Source organism: Lithobates pipiens, unplaced genomic scaffold, assembly GCF_037356315.1.
Source record: "Lithobates pipiens isolate NorthernLeopardFrog02 unplaced genomic scaffold, aLitPip1_a1.2 Scaffold_27, whole genome shotgun sequence".
NCBI lineage: Eukaryota > Metazoa > Chordata > Amphibia > Anura > Ranidae > Lithobates > Lithobates pipiens.
Window position 1 is genome coordinate 90,114,631 of NW_027507788.1, and position 25,008 is coordinate 90,139,638.

General features: G+C 41.1%; 1 protein-coding gene across 2 annotated transcripts in view; it reads left to right on the top strand.

Annotated features, from left to right (window-relative positions):
* Positions 1-25,008, top strand: part of SHANK1 (SH3 and multiple ankyrin repeat domains 1) — a 933,614-nt gene that overhangs the window by 538,413 nt on the left and 370,193 nt on the right. For both annotated transcript variants that reach the window (XM_077457204.1, XM_077457205.1), the window contains exons 7-9: positions 12,405-12,572; positions 13,677-13,793; positions 20,988-21,065. In XM_077457204.1, the coding sequence (XP_077313330.1) occupies positions 12,405-12,572; positions 13,677-13,793; positions 20,988-21,065 (363 nt within the window). The remainder of the gene's footprint in view (positions 1-12,404; positions 12,573-13,676; positions 13,794-20,987; positions 21,066-25,008) is intronic.

Below are 25,008 nucleotides of genomic sequence, written 5' to 3' on the forward strand. Positions count from 1 at the left end.
CAAAATACCCCAGGAATGGTGTATGTGGAGCAAACTACCACCAGAATCAGCATCAATGCAGGAAAATGTTAAGTTCAGCAAAATACTCATAGGATTGGAGATCAGTGTAGCAAAATACCCCCAGTATTGGTGCTGATTAGGGATGAGCCAAACACCCCCTAGTTCAGTTCGCATACAGAACATGTGAACGGACCGAAAGTCTGTGCGAACATTCAAACACTTTTAGAGTCTATGGGACTTGAACGTGAGAAATCAAACGTGCAAATTTTAAAGGCTAATATGCAAGTTATTGTCCTAAAAAGGGTTTGGGGACCTGGGTCCTGCCCCAGGGGACATGTATCAATGAAAAAGAAAGTTTTAAAAACTGCCTTTTTTTCGGGAGCAGTAATGATGCTTAAAGTGGAAAAATAAAATTGAAATATTCCTTTAAATATCGCGTCTATGGTATGCCTGTAAAGTGGCGTGTGTTTCCCGTGTTCAGAACAGTCCTTGCACAAAATGACATTTCTAAAGGAATAAGTTATTTAAAACTGCTTGAGGCTGTAATATAATGTCGGGTCCCGGCAATATGGATGGAAATTATTGAGAAAAACGGCATGGGTAACCCCCCCCAGACCATTACCAGGCCCTTTGGGTCTTGTATGGATATTAAGGGGAACCCCGCACTCAAATTAAAAAAAGAAAAGGCGTGGGGCCCCCAGGCCCTATATACTCAGAACAATAGTATACAGGCGGTCCCCGGGTTACAAACAAGGTAGAGATATTTTTTGCGCTGTAAATGAAAAAAGCGAGGACGTTAAAAAAAAAAAAAAAGCATTTTTCTTCTTTTCCATTATAAAATTTTGCAAATTAGTAATTTTTCTTCATAAACTTTGGCCAAAATGTATACTGCTACATATCTTTGGTAAAAATAACCCAAATCCGTGTATATGATTTGGTCTTTGTGAAAGTTATGTTTTCACGCACAGTTGTTTATGTATAAGATATTTCTAAAACATGTACATAGCAAAAATTACACCTCAAAATACATTCTGCTACTGTAATTGGATGGAGCGATCATGTGGTAAAGGGGCACTGTCATTGGCCCTTTATTCTGATCTGTGACGTGCTGGGTCTGGAAGACCCGACGGTCACAGACATTTCTGGGTACACGACCCAGGGTGTGAGCGGGAAGCATGATTCTGTGAGGACATTGTTATACACTCTCCCAGAATTACCTGACTGTGCTGTAGCCATCATTCAGCTATAGCCCAGTCGGCAAGTGGGTAAATACCCCAGGATTGGAAATCAGTGCAGCAAAATACCCTCAGGATTGGTGCCATGTAGCAAAAAAAAAAGGATTGGAGTTAAGTGTAACAAAATACTCCCAGGATTGGTGTGAGTGCAACTAAATACACCCAGGATTGGGGATCAGTGCAGGAAAATTCCCCCAGGATCAGTGTCAGTGATTTTATTTAAAATATACCTCAGTAATGCTGCAATGTTGCCTCAACCACTCTGCCAGCACTATACTGTCAGGCAGGAGTTCACTTTACCTGGCATCTAGAACGCAAACGTAATTAGCAGTGCTGAAATTCAATGGCAGTTGGCCCCGGAGGATCTGGAGGAAGTGGAGGGGTGGGGGCACATGTCCTGTTTTCTTTCTTTCCCTTTTTATAAATATCATGTTTTTTTTAACCTCATATCCTATTTGTTGCTGGTGAAAAAGCAAATGGCTAATAGTCACATGAATCAATACCTTGAACTGCATCTGGAGAACAGCACTAGCAACCCTGCTACAAAAGAAATGACTCATAGTTTGTTTGCTATTATTATGTATCTGTATCTTGATTCATTGTACGTTGTACACATATGACATTGACATAACAACAAATAACTATTTATAGCTTTGATAACATATGCAAAGTCCACCAGGAAATCATGGTACCACACAGTGCATTTAATTTACGAATAGAAAAAGAAAAGAGGGCGCACTTGTCTAGTGCATTATCCAACAGATTTATTAAAAATAATGAACAAAATCATAAAGATGTCTACTCACAAACCTAAGTTAAAAACGAGGCTCTGAAGAAGGCTGCCAGTCCTTTCCAAACACGTCAGCCTGAGGGGTCTCATCCAGGACCCCCCACTCCCAGGATTAGTGATTCCAACAACTGTTGAGAGACAGCCACACTTGGCCAGACGAGCGTGCTTTTAAAAAGGTTGTAATCCTCCATTTTCGTGTTGTACCTATAGGTAGGCCTATAATAAGGCTTACCTATAGGTACAGTAAATATCTCCTAAACGTGCCCCATTTAGGAGATTTTACTTTGTACTGCTGTGATAATATTATTGGCGCATGTGCTGTGAAGAAACGGCCCTCCGTGCCCCTTTTTTCACTAGCGAGTCCACGCGGGAGTGACATCATGCGACTGTCAGGGCTGGCTTAGCCCTTCCTCCTCTGGGCTGGCCGCTCAGCTGTCGGCTAATTGCCAGCTCTCTTCTCTTTCAACAGTTACCAGCTGTTCCCGATGATGCTCGTTTGACCTGCCTATTTAAAGCCTTCCATCTCACTTTTCCTTTGCCTTCACGTTGGTCGCATCACAAGGAACCATCTCCTGCTGTTTGTTTCAAGGCTGGCTTGCTGACATCCCTCCTGGCTTCTTATCCTGCTTGCAGTTGCTCTCCTTGGATCCCTCACTTCTGGCCTGGCTGATTTCCCGATCTGGTTAATGAACTTTGGACTGGCTGACTACCCAATCTGGCTACTGGACTTTGGCTATGCTTGACTACGCTTTTTTCTATTTACCTTTTTATTTTTATTAATAAACAAGTGTGATTTGATTGTACTTCTGTCTCTGTCTGTTTCATGGTTTCTGACAGCGACTCTGGCACATTATGTGTTTACGTTGCATGGAACGAAAAAGGAAGTAAAACCCATCAGGGTTTACTTCCTCTTTAACTTATGTTTGTGAGTAGACATCTTTATGGTTTTTATTCATATCTTTTAATAAATCTGTTGGATAATGCACTAGGCCAGTGCACTCTTTTCTTTTTCTATTCTCATAGGACTGTCGGGACTACCCCAGTCCTAGAGGGCAGCAAGGCATCTATGGGATTACCCATAGATTTACCAAGCACCTGTGACACTACACAGGCAGCTGACTCTAGCGCAGCAGTGTGGTGTTCTTTTCTGTGGGCATATCATGTACTCCTTGAAGGGTTAGAACCTCTGCTTCTGGTTTTTCATTGCTTTCTATGACTCTCGTGGGGTGATTTGCCATGTTTTCCTGCGTGGTCTCCAGTATTGGATAAATGAGTGGGCCACATTGATTTGTTCAGTCCATTGTGTTTTCTTTAAATCAATCCGATGTAAAGATAAAAATTCAATGTGTTTCGGGACTTACTAATCCTGCTTTATCAGGGCTTGTGTGCTTAAAACTACAATAAATTTGTATTGAACCTGTGTTGAGGCAGCAAGACTGAATTTGGGTACCTACGGGTACCTGTATTGCTTTGCAAATATGATTTTCATGTTTTTTCATTTAAGTCTAGATCTTCCCACTTTCGTTTTAGGATTGACTTGGTAATACATATTACAGTTCACATTTATGCTCAAAAAAGTAACAGTAAGTGAAAGGAGCACTTATTATAAGCCCTTCCAACATAACACTAAAACCTACCAATTCTGTAGAAAAAAAAATAAAATGTAAAAGATGTTTTCATAGAAATCTAAGGCTTTCTCAGCAGCTTGAAAGCATCATTTTTTTTTTCTAGAACAGAGGAGTTTGACTTTGAGGAACGTTTCCCTCCTGAGGTCCATGCAAACCTCCTGTGGTCTTCATAGCCTTTTGCATCATGGTCTGCATCACATGACCCCCCTCCCGGTGTTCTGTGCAGGAATTCATCCTCTTCTGCTTATTGTAGCTATAAGGGGTTAACTGCTAGAGGGGCTGAAATCTGCTACCATGGCAACATTTTAGAGACATGATGCCCCTTTTTTTTTTTTTTTTTTTTTTTTTGTAGAGGAGTACTATCATATATAAAGCTGCTCAATTAACAGACAATAGTTGAAAAAAATATAGATCTGCAGACAACCGTCCTTAAACAGTATCTGGTTGCCATAGAAGCAAATGAGAGTGAAGCATATTGAGGTCAATAGTAACAGGAATAGAGTTCCCTACTGTGTCACACGTGTCTCTGTGCCCCTAATCCCTCTGTGCTGCTGGGCAGAGAGAGAACTGCATTTCAATACTTTTCTTCAGGAGCCATTTTAACCATTCCCGTGCCAAAAAAAACACAATACTTTACAATAACATCAGTTATATTTTGTGTTAAAAGATGTGCAATAGATCAGAGCTTTAGCGACAGTGCCAGTGGGGTTGATTTACTAAAGGAAAATTAATTCACTTTGCAAGTAAATTTATCCTCAGTGAACATGGTAAGAATTCACATTGCAATGAATACCCAATAACGTGCAAAAAAAAAAAAAAAAAACATGGTTGGATGATTAAAATCTGCAGAACTTCAACCAAGGTGCAAGTGAGGCACTGGATGTGGATCTTCCAAAAGAAGTGAAGTCCTTATTCGAGCCAAGTGGCTTGGGTTTGGCAGATCACTATAAAGTGGGGGGGGGGGGGGGTACTTCGAGAATTGGGGTCTCGCTAATTGGTTTAGTTTACATATAGTTGTACCAGAAAGGGTGCCAAACAAATGATCCAAAAGTCCAACAATGAAACCAACTTTCTGTGAACCAATAAATCATTGTTGGACTTTTGAATAATTTGTTTGGCACTCTTTCTGGTACAACTGTATATATTTGGTGACCCCTGTTCTTTAGGGCCTGCTTCAGGGAGAACACAAACAACTAATTCTTTTTGGGGGCACATAGATCTTCACCTTCCCCAGGATTTAAAAATAACTCTCTGAGGATTTGAAAAAAATTGTTGCTACATACATTTTACCTTTTTTTTTTTTTCTTTTTATGGGATGCAAGAAAAATCAACAAAATGACAAGTGATTGAAAACATTAGTGATCTGGATTGATAACATGAGATTCTAATTAACGATATACCTCGGCTAACGAGGCACAGCCCGCACTCCGGCACTCACAAGCTATCCCCCGCTGATCCGCAACACCTCAGGCATCTGGCGGTTATGTACCGCTCGGCGAAGAACTGCCAGAAGTACCCCCAGCAACCCAAATCTCTTACAGCCTCTGGGAAAGACAAAAAGAAAATTGCGCCCGATCCTCTGGAGCATCATGCAGACTCAGATGCCCTGCTGAACAGATTTCGCTCCATTGTGCGAGACAAGATCACCCAGGCCTCACGCAAACTCTCTTCTGACCTTGTGAAAGGCCTTAAAGAGATAGGCCACCGCACTAACCAGCTGGAGGAAAGAATGGACTTAGCAACCACTGTACTTGTACTTGAGGGCCATGAAGAGGAAGTTGATAAAATGAATGCAGAACTAGACCTTGCAAGACAAACTGGAAGAGGCTGAGAATAGGGCCTGCAGGGATAATCTCTGTATCCGCGGAGTCCCCTTTAAGACGATGCACCGCCATTATGGGTTCGGATTGTCATTCTTGCAATGGATCTTGGCACTATACACTTCCCCCCAGGCTAAAATCAAATATTACGGTTTCGAATCATCTCCCTTTTCTATCAGAAGGGGAACTCGTCAAGGCTGCTCACTCTACCCACCCCTATTTATCTTGGCCATGGAATCGTTGGCAGAGGCGATTCGATCTCATCCGGACATAACAAATAGCAGGTACACCCCAAGATTCCATTGTTCGCAGATGATATCCTTCTAACCCTAACTAACCCTAGAATCACCCTACCCAATCTGCTCTCTCTATTACTCTTTTGCCTCTCTCTCTGACTTGACCGAGCTTTGAGCTTGTCAATGGGCACTGGTGACGTAGCCTTCCCAGGGGAAACCTATGAGGCCAGGTTATGTCACCAGTATCTCAAGAGAAGCAGGAAAATAATTAGTTGGATTGTACATATGGTTCAGCATGCAGATCGGCATGCATGTGTAATTGTTTTTCGATTTTGGAAGAAAAGGTCCGCTTTAACATGGTAATGCAATTTCAAAACTTGTTTTTTTTCATTTTTAGAAATATTCCAGTTATATTTAAAAAAACAAAGCAAAAACCTGGTGATCTTATCATGAAGTCTCTTATTTAGTCACTTCCTCTTGTGTGGTGACAGTAGTGGACTTTTGCATTGTCACCCTGTCACAGCCTAGAAGCATCTGTGCTGTTGGGGTATAGAACTCCTTAGCAGTTATTCTATAGAGTACATAGTAACTAGTAGCTTGAACAATTTTTTAGTGCAGTTCATGAGAAATACAACCATACTTTTTCTAGTTCCTGCACATTGGCAGTTTAGAAGTGGTGTATGCAGGATAGAGTACTGCAACTTTACAACACTTAAGAATAATATTGGACAAGTCTACCCAAGCTGAAAAAGGATACGACAAATAACCTACTGACATCTTCTATAACCTAGAAGAATCTAACTAGCTCTCTTGTCAGTTGTGGCTAATGCAGATGGAGTGAGAGTATGAAGGCTATTATAAGCTCGAGTGAGCTTCTCAGCCTCTGTCCTTTTCTAAAAGGATGTCAAAATTCCCTGTAGTTTTTATATGTCCCTAACACATAGCAGCTGAGAATGGTACCCAGTAAGCCATTGGCCACAGCTTAAAAACCTAGTATTAAGCTGTACGTAAACCTACTCTTCAGTAGGTTTGGCATCATGTCTCACTGTATACAGTTGTTTTTTTTTTGCAACTTTATTTTTTGTAAATCTATTGAAAGGCTCCTTTTTGGAGATCCAGCCAGTAGCAGTACTTCTTGTTTAAGCTGACAACAACATAGTTGCATAGTAGGTGAGGTTGAAAAAAGACACAAGTCCATCAAGTCCAACCTATCTGTGTGATTATGTGACAGTATTACATTGTATATCCCTGTATGTTGTGGCCGTTCAGGTGCTTATCTAATAGTTTCTTGAAACTATCGATGCTCCCAGCTGAGACCACCGCCTGTGGAAGGTAATTCCACATCCTTGCCACTCTTACAGTAAAGAACCCTCTACGTAGCTTAAGGTTAAACCTCTTTTCTTCTAATTTTAATGAGTGGCCACAAGTCTTGTTAAACTCCCTTTTGTTTTATCCCTATTGTGGGGTCACCAGTATGGTATTTGTATATTGAAATCATATCCCCTCTCAGCCAGGCCACTCCTAGTGCAGCATCATTTTAATAAATAGTTGCAAAGTAATAACAATGTAAAATGCACTCACATAGTGCTCAATGGGTGAGGGCTTGCCAGATGAAGCAGTGGAAGAAGCCGCCAGTGGATCTTAGGATATTCGCCATGAGCGCCGGGTGTCAGCAGAAGCTGAAGCCTCGAGGAGACTCGGGAAGACACCGGCTGGGTCTCTCAGTGTGGCCTTCATCAGCTCGGCTGATGAAGGAAAGCACGGCCTTGCCTCCAAAAAGCGTTCTGATTGGCCAACACAGTGGTAGGTGGCACCCAGATTGACGGCTCCAGAAACACCTCTAAGCTGAGACACACAGCCAGCGTCTTCCCAAGTTTTCTCAAGGCTTCAACTTCAGTTGACACCCAGCGCTCATGGCGAACATCCTAGGATCCACCGGCGGCTTCTTCCACTGCTACACTTGGCAACTATTTATTAAAACTATGCTGCACTAGGAGTTGCCTGATGCTTCTCTTCTTCTTTTCCTTGCCCTCTTTTTTTTTTAAATGCAGGCAAGACCTTCAGAGATTGGACGAGGTAGAGATCGCAATATTAACGCCCCCCTCTCCACCTCTTCCAATCATTGAAAAAATACAAGGCATTCTTTGAATGATGAGCGACCCCCCCCCCCCCCCCCCATCATCCATGTACAGAAGGGAAACGCCTCGCACAGAACCCCACAGACCGCACAGACCTGGAAGACTGTGGCTAAAACTGTAGTAGTGCCAACAACTACAGTGATTGTCAGCTTCCCTAGTGGTCCATCAGGTATGAGATATGCATACTTACATTGTGCTAAGCTGGATCAATGTATTTAAGCAATACAAATAATTCCTGCCATTCAGCTTTAAGGAAATTAGGCATGATGCCAAACACACTGAAAAACAGATTTTGGGTTTATTGAAGCTGAACATTTTTATAAATTATACACAACTGAACAGGAACATAACCTTGCCATTATTCTCACTTCCCAGTGTAAAATAAATTACTGCACAGATATTCATTTAGATTTATCTACCAAAAGATGCAGAGACCTAACGCAATTCAAACATCATTGTGAGGAGGCAATTGTCTGATGCTAGTGCCTTTTAGATTGAAAAGTGTTGGTGGCTAGCTCAATCTTAAAGAAAAAGTTCACCTTTTGATAAAAAATAATAAATGCACATTTTTATGCAGGTAAAAAAATGTGATTTTTTTATTTTTTGTTGGAGGAGCCTGTAAAGCATTGATCACTGCAGACCTGTCGGTGTATCTGCTTGATGCTCCCCGACAGGAAGAATTGATGAACTACCACAGTGCTCACAGCGCCATGGTAGTTCATTGAGCTACAAGCTGACAGCCTCTAAGGATGTTGGGACTTGTAGTTTTCCATTCACAGAGGACTGTTTTTTCTTTTTTGTCAGCCTGCAGGGGAAGAAAATCCTCCGCTAGCTGTTACAGCAAAGGAGTGGGGCCGGTCCTTTATAACATGTTACGAGTTACACCCTGAATATAGGTGTAACATGTTATAAAAGGTAAACATTTGGAGATCTCCAGTCTCCTTGCTGCAGTAGGTTGACATTAAAATGTAAACCAGAGTATACATGCTGTTTGAACAACAAGAAAAAAATAAAAATCTCACAGATTCCTGTATCAACATAAGCAATATTGATGCAGGGATCTTTCTCCCTTCAGAATACACAGATCAAGCCAGTGGCTGCAATGTCTGAATGAGGAGGAGGAGTTTTCATACTGCACTGACTGTCCTATCAGGATGCAGGACCCCTAACCCTCTGTCTTGGTAGTGCTGATTGAGCCTGTGCTGATCACATGCACTCTCCCAAGAAAGAAAAACAAACTTTCTAGCAATACACACTAAACTGAGCACGTGCAGCCTGACTCCATTTACTCTGTCTTATCCGGACATGTTTTGAGGGCAATACAAGGAGGGGAAGATCTGTGCATACAGGATCAAACAGCCTTTTTACACAATGCAGAGGACTGACCCCTTAGGTTCCACAATGAGTATAACAAGCATGCTTTACTGCATATAAAGACTGATATTACTGTTGTGCGTTTAGTAACACTTTAGGTAGAAGTGACTTTTTCCCATCTGTTGCATTCTCTTCTGCTAATCAATGAGGATTACCTTTTAATAATTATTGCTTTATAGCCAGCATTAGTGATATGGAACACATTTAAACTTGGTCCCCATCTGCTAACAGTGTTTATGGACCATAGAGAAGACACTGAAATAATATGCCAGAAATTCCACCACTTCTTATGCTGCAACATTTCAGAGAGCCAGCTGGAGGTGGAACACTGTGGTGACGTCATTGCCTCTCTGTCGCTTATTGTGGTCATAGATAGATTGAAATTTGGCTGGTTCAGCAGGAATCAACTGATATTTGATCCACGTGTGGCCACAGCAGTTGATTGTTACATCAACTTCTGTTCAATCCAGTGGCTTCCAGACAAAAACTCAGCAGGGAGGATTCCCCCATCTACCTCAATTGTGTGGATGGGGGAATCTGTTTAGTTTATTTTGTTCAGCCTGCTGGCTGAACGAAAAAACTGAACCATGTGTGGCCCTTTATACATGTGCAGACTGTTCATTTCGTCAGTTCAGTCACATTTTTTCGGAGAAAAAATTGCTACATTTTTACATCAGTTTTTCATCAGTTTTCCGCCAGCTTGAGTCCTCAACCACTTGAGTCCCAGAACCATTTTTTTAAACTTTACTATGCAAAAACAGACCGTTTGTCCATTTTCAAAAAAAATTGTGCTTGGATTCTTTAAAAAAAAAATAAAAAATTTTGACGGATGCTGATGTAAATGTATAATCATCCATTTACATCCCCTTTTCCATAGAGATGCATTGATATCCGTTTTTCTTCCTTTAATGGATGCATGAAACACAAACTGCCTGCACATGTGCTGACTTCTGTTTTTACAAGTAATAGTGTTGAGCAATGAGTGGAGGGTCTGAGCCAGAGGTGGTGGAGCTGAGTTCCACCAAGTCCCAGCTGAAAAAAGTCATTGTATTCTAGTGCTTTTTATGTCAAGGGGTCATTCCCTCCCACTGTTGGGGTTTTATTATTTTATTGGCAATCCAGCCATAGGCGTGAAAACACATAAAAATGGACTAGAACAAAGCCAGAAAATACAACTGGGAGATCTCAACACTTACACCCCAAAGGGATATAGTAAAACAGTAAGTGGCTCAGCCAACAAATCTCTACTTAAAGTAAAATATTATATGGACTCAACATTTAATTTCTTCAGAGTGATCCATTACAAGCTGGGTTTGAATTTATGACATATTTTATTCCTTTTTCCTTATATGGCCAATGTAACTCCAACTGTAAATCCTATTTATTTATTTTTTTTATATTTCTTGCTAGGCCCTGGAAAAGGTACAGTGAATTTTCTCACATTTATAATGTATAATGATGGTTTCTATAGAGCTGTGCTCTGCCCAGCTTGTGTTTAGCCATTTTGGATTAGCTGTTCTTTATCAATAAGTTATGTGACGCTAGCGGCAACATGCAGCATTAAATTATTTATGCAGTGAGTCATCACTGAATATTTATTATATACGTTTGTATTTATATGCAGATGTATAAGCCTTCTCTTAACCCCCTACGCAAAATAATAAGCTTTATCAAATGATCTGCATATTGTTTGTACGTTGTGATTATGTCAGAGGTAGACGCATATTGAAAGAGGTTGTAGAACTGGCGGGGGGCCAGGAAGATCTGAAACTCTTGCTTACTGTAGGAGGGCATTGAACTCCATAAAAACATTTTAAAAATCTAAATTGAGACAACAGCTATCTCCTCTAATGTCTATCATAAAAAAAAAAAAAAAAAAACACTAAGATGTCTGGACAGAAGTACAAATCCTTTGGTAGATAAGAGAGTTCACATTTCAGTTTTTCATCTGTGTAAGTAGTGGTTTGCCTGTAGCTCCACTGTAAAAAATAAAAAAAGGTTATAGTGATTTTTTTTTTTCTTTTTAAGGACCCCCCTCTCCTTAATAGTGGAAACCCTTTGGGAAAATACCCTTCTTTGCGGACCTTTATTGTGTGGCCCATGTTCATTCCTATGGATAGCCATAGCTGAAAATTTGGCAACAGTTAACCTTATAATCAGGATAATTACCAGAACTCCGGTTGCCAAGTTTAAATCTCCAGTTGCCAGCATCACTCCTGACAGGCAAAGCCGAGTCCAGGATAGCTGCTTGAATGAAAATCCTTCTCTTTGCCTTTCAAGAGAAGCTAATGTGCATGGAAGAGACCAAGAAGCCCATTCCCGATGCACCTGTAGTTGCCCACAGCACCTGTGGTTGCCTACAAGCACCTGCTATGGTGTTAAGGCGAACTGCCCTTCTTCCTGGCTGGAGCCAGGAAGAAGGGGAAACTGCTTTTATTCCTGGATGGGCGCCCATACTGAAAAAAGTTCTGTAAAGTAAGTGCACAAAGACCTGGGGAGCACTTTAGCCCTCAGAGACTTCTATTCCTCTTTGGCCCACTGACAAACGCCAGTAGAGTCTTCCTCCCCCTGACGATGGGGCATTTTTTGTCCTCCCACCAACATCAAAGATACAAGGACTTTTTTTATTTCCATGGACACCACCTTTTTTTTCCATAAGCCCCATATTTCTCTCTGGCACACTATGTGCACTCCTATTTAACCCTTTAATGTGCTATATTGCGTAATGCGTGCCACAACCACTACTTTCAGTTTACCGCACAGGGTGGTGTGCTCCACTTTTAGCCTCAACCCCAAATCTCAGGTTCACTGACTTCCAAAAGTTCTCAGGTATTTGTCTGTGTACATGGAATAAAGAGTCATCTATAGGAACAAATGGGGACCACAGTACAAACTTTTAGCAGGGCCCGGTCAGGACTGTTTTGAAGAAAAGGCCCGATGGTAAGTATCACCATAGTTTTAACATTTTCCTTTAAGCCAACTATGACACGACTGGTGCTTGAGCATTTGTTGTTTTGTTTTATAAAATAATAACCTTTCTAACCACCCCTGGCTTTCTTTAATGATATGTGTTTATTACATACAATTGTAATAATTTAGTATATGTATATTTTTTTTTGTAATGGTTGCCCTTTAAACCAATATCTTACATAAGACATACTTTTTTTTTTTTTTCCTTTACAGACTCTGCTGGATCTGGGTGGTTCTCCAAATTACAAGGATCGGCGAGGTCTGACTCCCCTCTACCACACTGCCATGGTAGGAGGGGATCCAAGGTGTTGCGAGTTACTGCTGTACAACCGCGCATACATTGGTACCTTGGATGAAAATGGCTGGCAAGAAATCCATCAGGTAACTAATAGAGCTGTATTCACCATAAAAGAATGCTCATGGGCCAGTACCATGGTTCTCAAGATTATAGGGAGCTGCACCAAACCTCAAAATGTACACATTTTAATAACTGTTTTTCTATATTATAATACCCTCTTCTGTCTACCTTTTGATACAGTATGTGTGGCTAAATTCAATATTGGAAAGGGGTGTAGGGAAGAGGAGTCGGATGGCGCTTTACAGGGCACTTTACAGTTCCTAAAACAGGAATCCATTGCTGCTTTCTATTACTATTTGGTGTAGTAGCATTCAGTCAGTAGCATTTTGCTTTTATCATCTATCTTAGCCTCCCTGATTGCACCCTTACCTTTCTTATTGCATACTTTGTAAACTTGGAATGCTGATGATGATCCCACAGCCTTATATTTTTTGAAGGCTTTCTCCTTTGCTTTTATATGCATTTTTACATTGGAGTAAAGCCACCCAGGACTTTTATTAGCTCTTTTAACTTTATTTCCCATTGGGATGCACTGGCTAACAACATTTCTATTAATATACTCTTAAACCACACCCATTTTTCCTCCATGTTCTTTGTTCCTAGGTTATGTGAGTTATTTTAGTATTTATTTCTGTTTTAAGCGATGTGAGGGCCACAGGGACATGGCTTTCAAATGGTTCCAAAGATATAAATGGCACAATTGAGCCATTCTCTGTGTCCAGTTAAAGTTTTCCGCTTCAAGCAACAATAGCACCATTGTAAGTAACGATTTAACACAAGTGCATACTGGGGTTCATTTACTAAAACTGGAGAGTTGAACCAGATTTTGTAATCTCCAGTTTTAGTTCATCGACCACACTAAACTACTTGAAGATATAGTGGGTGTGTTTCACAGAAAGTGATGCTGTAGCTCCTGCTGCAACAATAGGTCAACTGGAAAAGGAAATGTAATACCTAAGCTTTCCACATGTGGAATGCATATCTGTACAGTACGCCTACAGTAGTTAAGAGTAAAATTGGGTGGAATGATGACCAGATTGTCAATTACTCACTTGTCTTCTAACGAAGGTCTAAATGTCTAGTCTGCTTTGATAATAATTTGTGGTTGTGTTTTTCTCTTCCTCCAGGCCTGCCAGCATGGCCACTCACAGCACCTAGAGCATCTCCTTTTCTACGGCGCTGATCCTGCTTCCCAAAATGCTTCAGGGAATACAGCCCTCCATATCTGCGCCCTGTACAATAAGGTGAGTATTGCTGCTATTGATAACTAAGGAAGACACAGCACTACTGACATTTCTCATATGATAGTCATACATCTCTATTAGTTGGAAAGTATTGCCTTCAAATTCATTATCATCCTTTCCATATTTCTTTCTTATACAATCTGAGCATTTGTCATTCCACTTGAACATATAATGGCTTGGTGTTTGCACAACTGATTACCCAAACAGGACAATGCCTGCATAGAGTTTGCAAGTTCTCCCTGTGCTTGCATGGGTTTGTTTCGGGGATCCCGGTATCCTTCCACATTCCAAAGACACGCTAGTAGGTTAATTGGCTCCACTATAAATTGTCCCTTGTATGTGTTTGCATGAATGTTAATTAGGGACCTTAGATTGTAAGTGCAGGGGCTAATGTGAATGTATGATATATGTAAAGCTCAAAACTGGGGAAAATCCTTCGCTAAGTGTTGAGCAGAAAAAGCCGCACACTAATTATCTAAATACAGGACGAAATAAACTCAAATAAAAAACAGGCGTTCCTTTCAATAATAAATGACCAATACCCTATGTAAAATAATGAATACATAATCACAAGATCAGCAAGAAATTAATATTCAACAAGCAAGTGAACAAACACAAAGCTAACAGAATAACAGAAGATGTGTGTGTATGTATATGTATATATGTGTGTGTGTGTGTGTGTGTGTGTGTGTATGTGTATGTGTATGTATATATATATATATATATATATATATATATATATATATTCATTTAACTCCTATACAGCACAATATCAGTGCAAGTCCTTTGTAAAGCACAGCGTAAGTTATTGGCACTATATAAATACCCATCATAAATATGACTCATTTTCCAAAAGAAATATAAATCTCTTCTAGAAGTATCATGCTGCAGTGCCCCTAGTGGATAAAGGATCACAAACATGTCATAAATACTAATATTTTAGCAGGCAAATTACATTTTTCAGGCATATTTGTCAGACATATCTGAGGGCGATAGAATAAATTTACATCATATTTTCACTACATATTAAAGCCCCAAATCACCTACATAATGATCACTGGAATGAAGTCATATATCTCATGCTCATTTTTCAACATCAGAGATGTTTCATCTTCTTGCTGTTACATTGTTACCATTCTTTATTGTTCTTCAATTTGTGTGACTCTAAGTTATATATATATATTTTCTTAGAAGTTAGCATTCACCATTACTAGTTTGTTGCTGTGTGTACAGTATGTATGTAAAGAGTGGGGTTGATTTACTAAAGGCAAATAAACTGTGCACTTTGCAAGTGCAGTTGCAATCATTTTCCCCAGAGCTTTGTAAATGTGGTTTCCATCATCCAATCATGTGCAAGCAAAAATGCTGTGTGTGTGTGTATATATATATATATATATATATATATATATATATATATATATATATATATATATATATATACACACACACACTCACACTTGCCAATCCTTGGACCACTGTACTTTAGCCTTATAGGGTAAGTTCACCTTTTGTGCACTTTTTATTTTTCTAAATTCCAGCTCCCTATGCACCAATATAGCATTCCTGAACTTTTTTTTTGCTAAAATATCAATGCTTTCCATTAAATCTACAGTCATTTACTTTTCTTGTCCTAATCCACGTTTCCAGACATTTCCATTAGTAATGTCTTCTTCCTGATCAGAATTTATGACACAGGAAGGAGTTGATCAGCTGACCTCATTAACACATACCCTGCATCATCCACCCTCCCACTCCCAGGTGCACGTTTTTTAAATGAAATGCAATAAATCGGTTGTCACCAGCTGATAAGCCAGTAAAACTGTCCCTGTTGCACCAGGCTTGGCCAGCAGGGGGGCCAGGTCAATCTGACAGAGGAATGCATGCAAAATAGGAAAAAGAAATCTCCAACCAGCGCCCCTCCTGAAGCGGCCACAGGGCCGATTTAAGTGCAGAGTCCTGCCTCCTCTCCCTCCCTCCACTTGTGTAACCAATCACACATAGCGGGAGATGGAAATCTCCCTCTGTGTCATGAAGATGGGGTCTGAACTGTTTAGCGGCCGTCCACTCACTGTATCAAAGCCCCGCCTCCTAGATTGTGATAGACAGAACAGTGATCCAATGCAGGGAAATTAAATTAGTGTTTTGTTTATCAAGATCTAGGAGGTGGGGCTTTGTTACAGTGGACGGCTGCCGAACAGTTCAGACCCCAGCTCCATGACAGAGGGAGATTCCTGTGTAATGCTCTGTGTAATCAAGGTACTGGCGAAGCTGCAGATGGGCAGAGTGAGGCTGAAATGGGCACAAGATGGGCCTCAACACCAAACAATATGTCTGATGGAAATCCAACCCAGATCACCATCCAAATGACACCATTCCTACAGTAAAGCATGGAGATGGTAATATCATGTTATGGGGGTGTTTCTCTGCAGCAGGGACTGGAGCATTTGTCAGGATAGAATAAAAATGGATGGGGCAAAATATCATCAAATTCTTGAGGAAAATCTGCTGCCCTCTGCCAGAAAGATGTCAATGGCAAGAAGGTTTACCTTCCAACATGACAATGACCCAAAGCACACAGCAAAAATTAACACACATTGGTTGAAGGAGAAAAAGGTGAATGTCTTTGCATGGCCTAGTCAGAGACCAGACCTAAACCCCATTGAAAATCTGTGGAATGATTTGAAGAATGCAGTCCATAAACGGCCACCATCAAATTTAATTGAACTTGAACAGTTCTAAAGAGTGGGCAAATATTGCAAAGCCTAGATGTACAAAGTTAGTAGAGACATATCCCAACAGACTAAAGGCTGTAATTAAAGCAAAAGGTGGTTCAACAAAATGCTGACACAAGGGGCAATCCTTTTTCCAACTCAGTGATTCTGTTTTTGATTTTTTTCAATTTTTTTCTGACATGTTGGTGTTATATCTTTCACTCGGATGTTATAAGTTGCCCTTGTAGCCTTCAGCTGGATAAAACAAAAACTGTATCTGTCTCTATTTCCGACTGCAAAGCAACAAAATTTGATTATTTTAAAGGGGGGGGGGGGATTCTTTTCTATACCAACTGTATACAGGAAGTTACAAGGATACTCGATTTTGATAAGATTCAACCGGTATTTTCTCTGCACAAGCAAAACATGTACTTAAAAAATTTAAGTGGTGGCAAACCCTTACATATACCCAGTGAAGTGTCTGGCCCCAGGTAATAGACAGAGATAAAACAAATCCTCCCACATAAGTTGTAACTGTTTATCTGCAGTCTTCTTTTCTATACATTTTGTTTGAAGTCCAGAATTTATAAAGCGTGTCTGTGCTGTCAAAAGGGTGGAGGGCTTAAATCTTTCATGCAGAGCTAAATAAGGACAGCACTAAGTGCTGATTGGAGGGAAGGCACACCCCCTCCCCCTTCACACAGGAACAGAGCCGACACTATTAATCAGCTGGAGCTCTCTCCCCGTCACCATTTTTCTCTTGGTGTCAGAAAAACTTGTCAAAAGTCACTCATGCTGATAGCAGAGGAATGAAGTAGCAGACAGAAATAACACTTAGTGCTCTTAATAGAGATAAGTACACACTATAGAGGGATATGTTTTGTTCATAGTTCATGTCTGATATCCAGCATTCAAAGTTCTCCCCTACCCAATACGTAGAGTCCAACATCACACTCAGTACTCAACTCCTTTTACCCATTTACCACAGATGAAGTTGATAAACTCCTCTCCATGGCCCACCTCACTACTTGTCCCCTGGACCCTGTCCCCTCTCAATTACTGCGACCACCTTTCCACTCTATTCTAAACTCCCTAACCCACATCTTCAACCTCTCCCTCTCCTTCGAGCACCTTTCCTTCCCTGCTCAAACATGCACTGGTTACCCCTATACTCAAAAACCCTCACTAGACCCCACCTGTTTGAATAACTTAAGACCCATCTCCCTGCTCCCATTTGCCTCCAAGCTAATCGAACGCCTTGTCCATGACCGAATGAGTCGCTATCTCACGGACAACAACATTATCGACCCCCTACAGTCTGGCTTCCGCCCACAACATTTTACTGAAACTGCCCTACTAAAACTCACCAATGACCTACTAACTGCTAAAACCAATGGCCACTACTCCATATTCATACTGTTAGACCTCTCTGCTGCCTTTGATACAGTTGACCACCTGCTCCTCCTTAGCAAATTACACCTTGGCCTCCGTGATTCTGCTTATCTTGGTTCTCCTCCTACCTATCTCAGCGCACTTTCATTGTGACTTACAACTCCATCTCCTCCACTCCCTTTCCTCTTTCTGTTGGGGTACCCCAAGGCTCCATCCTTGCTCTTCTCCTATTCTCACTGTATGCCTCTTCCCTGGGCCAGTTGATAACCTTGCATGGCTTCCAATACCCCCTCTATGCCGACGACACCAAGATCTATTTCTCCACTCCTCAACTCATCCCCTCAATCTCCTCACGGATCTCAAACTTACTGAATGACATATTGATATGGATGTCACACTACTTACTCAAACTCAATCTTTCTAAAACTGAGCTTATATTTCCTCCTTCATGCCCCCCCCCCCCCCCCGTGACTTCACCATTAATATCAACAACACAACCATTTGTGCCTCCACACATGCCAGGATCCTGGGTGTAATCCTTGACTCTGAACTCTTTCAGCCCCCACATCCAATCACTGGCTAAATCCTGCTGCCTTAACCTCCGCAACATCTCCAGAATTCAACCCTTCCTGATAAATGACACCACAAAACAACTTATTCCCTCCTTGATTATTTCACGCCTTGACTCCTGCAACTCTTTCCTTAATGGCCTACCCTTAAGCAGGCTATCCCCCTTCAGTCTATTATGAATTCTGCTGCTAGACTAATACAACTCACTAACCGATCCGTGACTGATGCTCCTCTCTGCCAATCCCTTCAATGGCTTCCCCTACCCCACCATGTAAAATTTTAAATAGTAACCATAACATACAAGGCCATCCACAACATCACCAACCTCATCTGCATATATCGCCCCCTCGGCTCCTCCCAGGACCTCCTGCTCTCTAGCTCCCATGTTACCTCCTCCCATGCTCGCCTTGAGGACTTCTCAAGAGCTTCTTCCATCCTCTGGAACTCCTTGGTATATCCAATCAGCCTCTAACCTGTCCACCTTTAGGAGATCCCTGAAAACTCACTTATTCAGGGAAGCCTATCCCACACCCACCTAACAGCTGTCCCCGAGCCACCCCCATCAAATCATTCTTTGAACCACCACCCCCTCCCTTTAGAATGTAAGCGCTAAGAGCAGGGCCCTCCTGTCCCTTCTGTATTTAACTGTAATTATGCTGTCCCCCCTATACACTGTAAAGCGCTGCGTAAACTGTTGGCGCTATATAAATCATGTATAATAATAATAATAATGTCTGAGGTTTACAACAACTTTAATGCCGCTGAAAATTACTGGGTAGCTGCAATATATTACATGTTTATTTTAGGAAAGGCATGAGAAGCCCTAATTCATTTTAAAGTATATCTAAACCCAAAACCAGAGGGTTGTGTGAATCCAGGAAAGGAACAGGCAGTAACTTAATCTGCCCACAGTTAAAATGGCTGCAGACAGACTTAGTAGAGGGAGATTTCTGCAGCATATTTGGCACGTACAGAATCACAGTATATAGAAAATAATATGCAAAGTGGTTGGAGGGAAGCTTCAGAATGACAAAGATGTATTTATTACAATTTATGTGAGCAGACTACCTGCTAAGAGACTTTTATATTCATTGTCCTAAAAGTCCAGAGTTGTTAGCAATTATTCAGGGGGCAAATGTCCTTAAAAGCAAACGGTGACCCTGAGTAAATACATAGTGACCGTCAAGGCTGCATTTATCCAATCCTCACAGTTTTAATGAGGCTTTGTACACATAGGAAAGAAAAGGCACCTTGAGTATTGGTAAATATCCATCCAAAAAATACACTTAATTGCAAATAATGCCTAGACAAAAACCATATAGTACAGTGAAGGCAAACCTTGGCACCCCAGATGTTTTGGAACTACATTTTCCATGATGCTTGTGCACTCTGCAGTGTAGTGGAGCATTATGGGAAATATAGTTCGAAAACATCTGAGGTGCCAAGGTTCGCCATCACTGATATAGTATGTCATGGCTTTAGTATGTATTGCAGCTTTTCTCACCTGATTTTTTTTACCATGGAGGAACCCTTTAAAAAATAAAATAACAAAGAATGCAATTTACTTATTCCCTTGCACTATATAGCAAAAATTGAAACAAACAAAAAAAAAAAATAGAACATTTTTTGTAACCCCTTACTTAGGTGGCCAGTGTAGGCAAGCTATACATTTGCCAATGTTCTTTTCTCAAGGAACAACTGGAAACCTCTGGAGGAATCCAGGGGTTCCATGGAAGCCTGCTTCAAAAAGAATAGCGTTTTGTATATATCTTTTCTTTGTAGTTGCACCATTGTTGCTCTGTGTTGGCTAAAGAAAACCTTTCCGTCAATTTGATCTGATAGGTGGCCAAGCTATACAGGTATAACATGATAAATGAACCCTGGGTTTAAAGCCCAAATGGCTATAGCTGAATCAACCAAAGCACAGTGCTTCTAAAATATGTGGGGAAGCCTCACTCTGTATCCACAAATATTTTTTTCCACACTGGGTACATTTAAAAAGACCTGAAATATAATAAGAGTTCAGACGGCCTCCATATAAAAGTGGGGCCTGCCTGATGGGATGCATTTGGACAAAGGTGTTCACGCTTCTGCATACGTTATATTTGGGGTTCGACTTCATAGAGATCCTTGACTGGCACTCTTGCATTTCTAGTCCCCCGGGCATCACCAAAACACAATTTAAGCTCGCTTATTTTATTACCTTAGCCTCCAAACTAATCATCGAAAAACGATTTACTGTTTAACATTGGCCCACGCTGGAACATATGTGCATGGTAGCTGGGGCCCTCTCGTGTCAAGCCTATATAGCAACAAAGTCCAAATGCTCAATATTCGATTGTGTCCTATGTTAAATATTCAAAATATAATATGCCTGCAATTATTTAAAACCTACATTAATGATATATCAAAGGGACTTTTTTCACTTGAGTATAATAGTCATGTTTTATGGATGGCTTTATTAGTTCACTGCTCACAGTTGCTTACCTTTGTGTCTGTATTATTTTGTATTTTGCTACAGGAAAGTTGCGCTCGAGTATTGCTGTATCGGGGATCAAGCAAAGACATCAAGAATCACGGTGGACAGACCCCATTCCAGGTGTGGACCTCTCTCCGTTCTTAAGTGTATTATGTGATCTCATGTCATTCCATGTTAACCACTTGCTTACCAGGCCAATGGTTCTCTTCTCTCGTATATGTAAAAATCTTTGGTCACACAGTATTTGCGCAGTGATTTTTCAAGCATATTTTTTTGGGGGGAAAAAAAATAGACTTTAATGAATTAAAACTTTTTTTTATAAAATATGAAAGATGATGATACACTGAGTAAATACAGATAACCAACATGTCACGCTTTAAAATCGCAACGTGCGTCATAATAAAACTAGGAAAATGAATGCATAAAACAGGTATAACCTCTTTCCAGAGATCTTAACTCTGTGTACAGGGAACAGTGATCTGGCTGTTTCTTATCCATGAAAAGCAGAGAGAAAAAAAACATCAGATCAGAAAGTAAAAGCAGCACACATTACACATTGTTAGGGAAAAAGTCAACCCCTTAATTGCCCCTAGATGTTAACCCCTTCCCACCCATTAGTACAGTGTCAGTGTACAGTATTATCGCTGATCACTGTATTAGTGTCAATAGCGACATCTGTGTCAGTGACCCCCCCACCCTATAACAGTCCCACTATAAGTAGCTGATCATTGCCATTAAAGTATAGCGTCTATAGCTGCGTAAATTCCATTCTATATACCATAGTTTGTGGACGCTATAACTTTCGCACAAACCAATTAATACACTTATTGGCAGTGGCAGACTCCATAAAAGGTGCACGGATGCCACCTTCCCTGTTCATGTGTCCAATCCCCTGATCTACATATGGCACCTGACCATGGATTCCAATGCGGCGAGGTGTTTTTTTGAAGCATCTAATAGGCTTCAAAAAAGGATGAGCTCAGAGCGGAGAGCATTGCGCTCCAAGAGCACCCAGTTGTGTGACCATAGCAAGTTAATTTTCGCTATTATCCTCCCCGTGAATCAGGAGGCAGGACTGTGAGATCTGTTTCCTGATTGGCCAAAGCATCCTATTGTATAGCAGCAAACATCCTATTGGATGTCTAGCGCATTGTCGGAAGATGCACAGCGGAGGAAGCTGGAGGAGCGGACACCGGAGCCCCGAAGGCCGCTGCCCACACTCCAAGAGAGGACACCACAGCCCCACATGAGCAGGTAAGTGTTGGGCCAGACCGCCCACATGGGGGGGGGGGAACTGCACCATGCTGCGGGGGGTGTTCTTTGTTTGCCCCCCCAAAGAAGAAGCCACCAGCCGCCACTGCTTTTTGAGATTTTTGTTTTACCAAAAACATGTAGCACAGTCATTTTTGGCCTAAATTTATGAAGATATTTGATGTTTTTTTTTTATGAGATATGTTTTATAACAGAAAGTAAAATATACATTTTTCTAAATGTTTGTTTATATAATAAAACATAAACCCAGTGGTGATCAAATACCACCAAAAGAAAGCTGTATTTGTGAAAAAATAAATGATATAAATGTAATTTGCATGCAGTGTTGCATGACCGAGCAATTGGCAGTTAAAGTAGCACAGTGCTGAATAGCAAAAAAATACCCTGATCATGAAGGGGGTAAAATCTTCTAGAGGTCAAGTGGTTACAGGCTAAGTAGACTTCAAAACAAAGTGTAGTTTTTTACCCCTTTTCTCCACCAAACCTAACACATGTATACTGACATCCAGTATCACATGTACTTCACTGTACTGACCACATTTGTGCATTACGTGCATTGTCTTCTGAAGCTGGAGATGAAGGCAGACAGTCCCTTAAAAATGTGTGGGGCTGTATTGCGGCCAGGATAGAAATGCTTTCAGCCCTAGATGGATGTAAGCAAACAGCAGAACTGTAGCCATTGAATTAAGGTAAGTATCTATCTGTAGAAGGGGAGGGTGGGTGTCAGGCTCACTTAAGTGCTTCTGCTCCTCATTCCAGCATCTGGGTTTTGGCTATTGCATTCTCCCTGTCTGTATCCACATGTTAGGTGATTGATATGGTCAGTCACCTGTTATAAGCAAGCCAAATTCTCTGTCCCTTGCTTGTGATAGAGACAGTGATATATGTGTTGTTCCTGATTGAGACCCCTGTTTTTCTGCCCTGTTTTGCTAGTTTGAATTTTCCTGTGTATGACCTGGATCTGATATTGAAGTTTTCCCTGAACTTAGCCTGCCTTTTATCTAGACTGTCATAGAACCACGCGATCTGCTAACTGCAAGTAGTCTGCTTGCTTAGGTCGCATCTGCCCTGGCATGGTGACCAGGCACTATAGCATTGTGTATAAGTCCTGGGGGCAACCAAATACTGGTAGTCCTGCTTGCCTTAAGGGAAAGGGGGCTGTATAGGTGAAGCACACAGTAATCGGCTATAGTGTCTAACCACCTGTGTTGGGGTAGACGTGACAGTGGGCTAGGTTAGGTGAGGGGAACCAGACAAAAAGGATAGCTGCACTTATCCTATAAAAATCAGGACATTCTATATATCCTAATTATATGGAAATAATCCTCCCATAACACCAGAGAAAATATCAATATGAGAGATGCAAGCCATGGCTGATCTGAGAATTAATTTAGTCTAATACACTATACGAGACATGGCCAAGGACAACAGAAATAAAACTATAATATCCGGAGTGACTGCAAGATTAATTACACTATTATCAGATGCGTGGTCCTGAGGGTGAATCATTCAGCACAAATAAACAAAAGCTGTGGTGTTATCTGAGGCTGTGCAGTTTCAGCCATTCAAAAATCAAGACACTAAGTAGTGATGGAGAATCTGCCTGAATTTAACCCACCAAAGATTCAGCAAATCTTGTCTGAAAATTCAGGCAACGCAAACTTAGAGGCGCATACTATTGAAATCTATCGGCTTCCAGGATTATAATGAAAATTAAAAACATGATTGGTGGATGTTAAAGCGGTAGTATTGCCCACTGTGTGATTTTAACCTACAGGTAAGCCTATAGTAAGGCTTACCTGTAAGTAAAATAAATATCTCCTAAACGTGCACTATTTAGGAGTTATTCACCCTGGATGCAGCCAGTGATGTCACCGGCGCATGCGCTCTGAAGGTCCGGTGTCCTATCATATAGTATCCCCCATCGAATAGTGTCCGCTGTGTACTGCACAAGGACAGTATCTGATGGCAGGACACTATATGCCAGAACACCGTTATACAATGCATGTGTGGGAGAGACATCATCCTGGCTCCGGCTACTCACAGCGCCGGAGCCTGCGAACCCGGAAAAAAGTACAGGGGGAAGATGTCAGCCCTCTCAGTGGCGATAGTGCACGGCTGGAAGGCTTCATTCTAAGGTGAAATTTTTTATAATGTATTTCATAATACTAGCACATTATGCACTGTCTTACAGGTGTGTTTTTTTATTTTTAGCTCTGCTGTTATTTACTACCACTTTTAAAAGTGAAAACATGCTTTTTCATCAAGCTGTAATAGACACGGTAATGGCCAACTTTTATGTTGTCTATGGAGTTAGGGGGTACATTAAATGTGAGTGTAGAGGTGCCCCCATGGGGTCACTGCATGTTTTAGTTCCACACATCACCCTGCTAGTCCAGGCATTCACTTCAGACACACTTTACCAGTCAATGAACAGTCCTTTAGCTTGAGGATTAAACCTGGATGGGGAAAAGGGTAATGGGATGCCCAGATAATGAATTTTCCTTGTTTGAACAAAGATGATTAAATCTATATTGACAGTCTCTAAAGCTCCACACTCCTCCAGCTTACTACTTGAGATCACTTTGCTTTCTCTATTGTGCAATCCTAGATTCCTGTGACCATCAATACATGGTTAGGCCTCACTCTAAATAAGTCCCAACAGTTCAATAATAGCCATTCGCTGGCAGGGGTCTGCAGTCCCCTTTGGTGTAGCAAGCAATAGAGATGAAAAGGGCAATTGTACGAACTGAAACTTGGTGGATTACTGATCCCAGAAAGTCTGATGCAA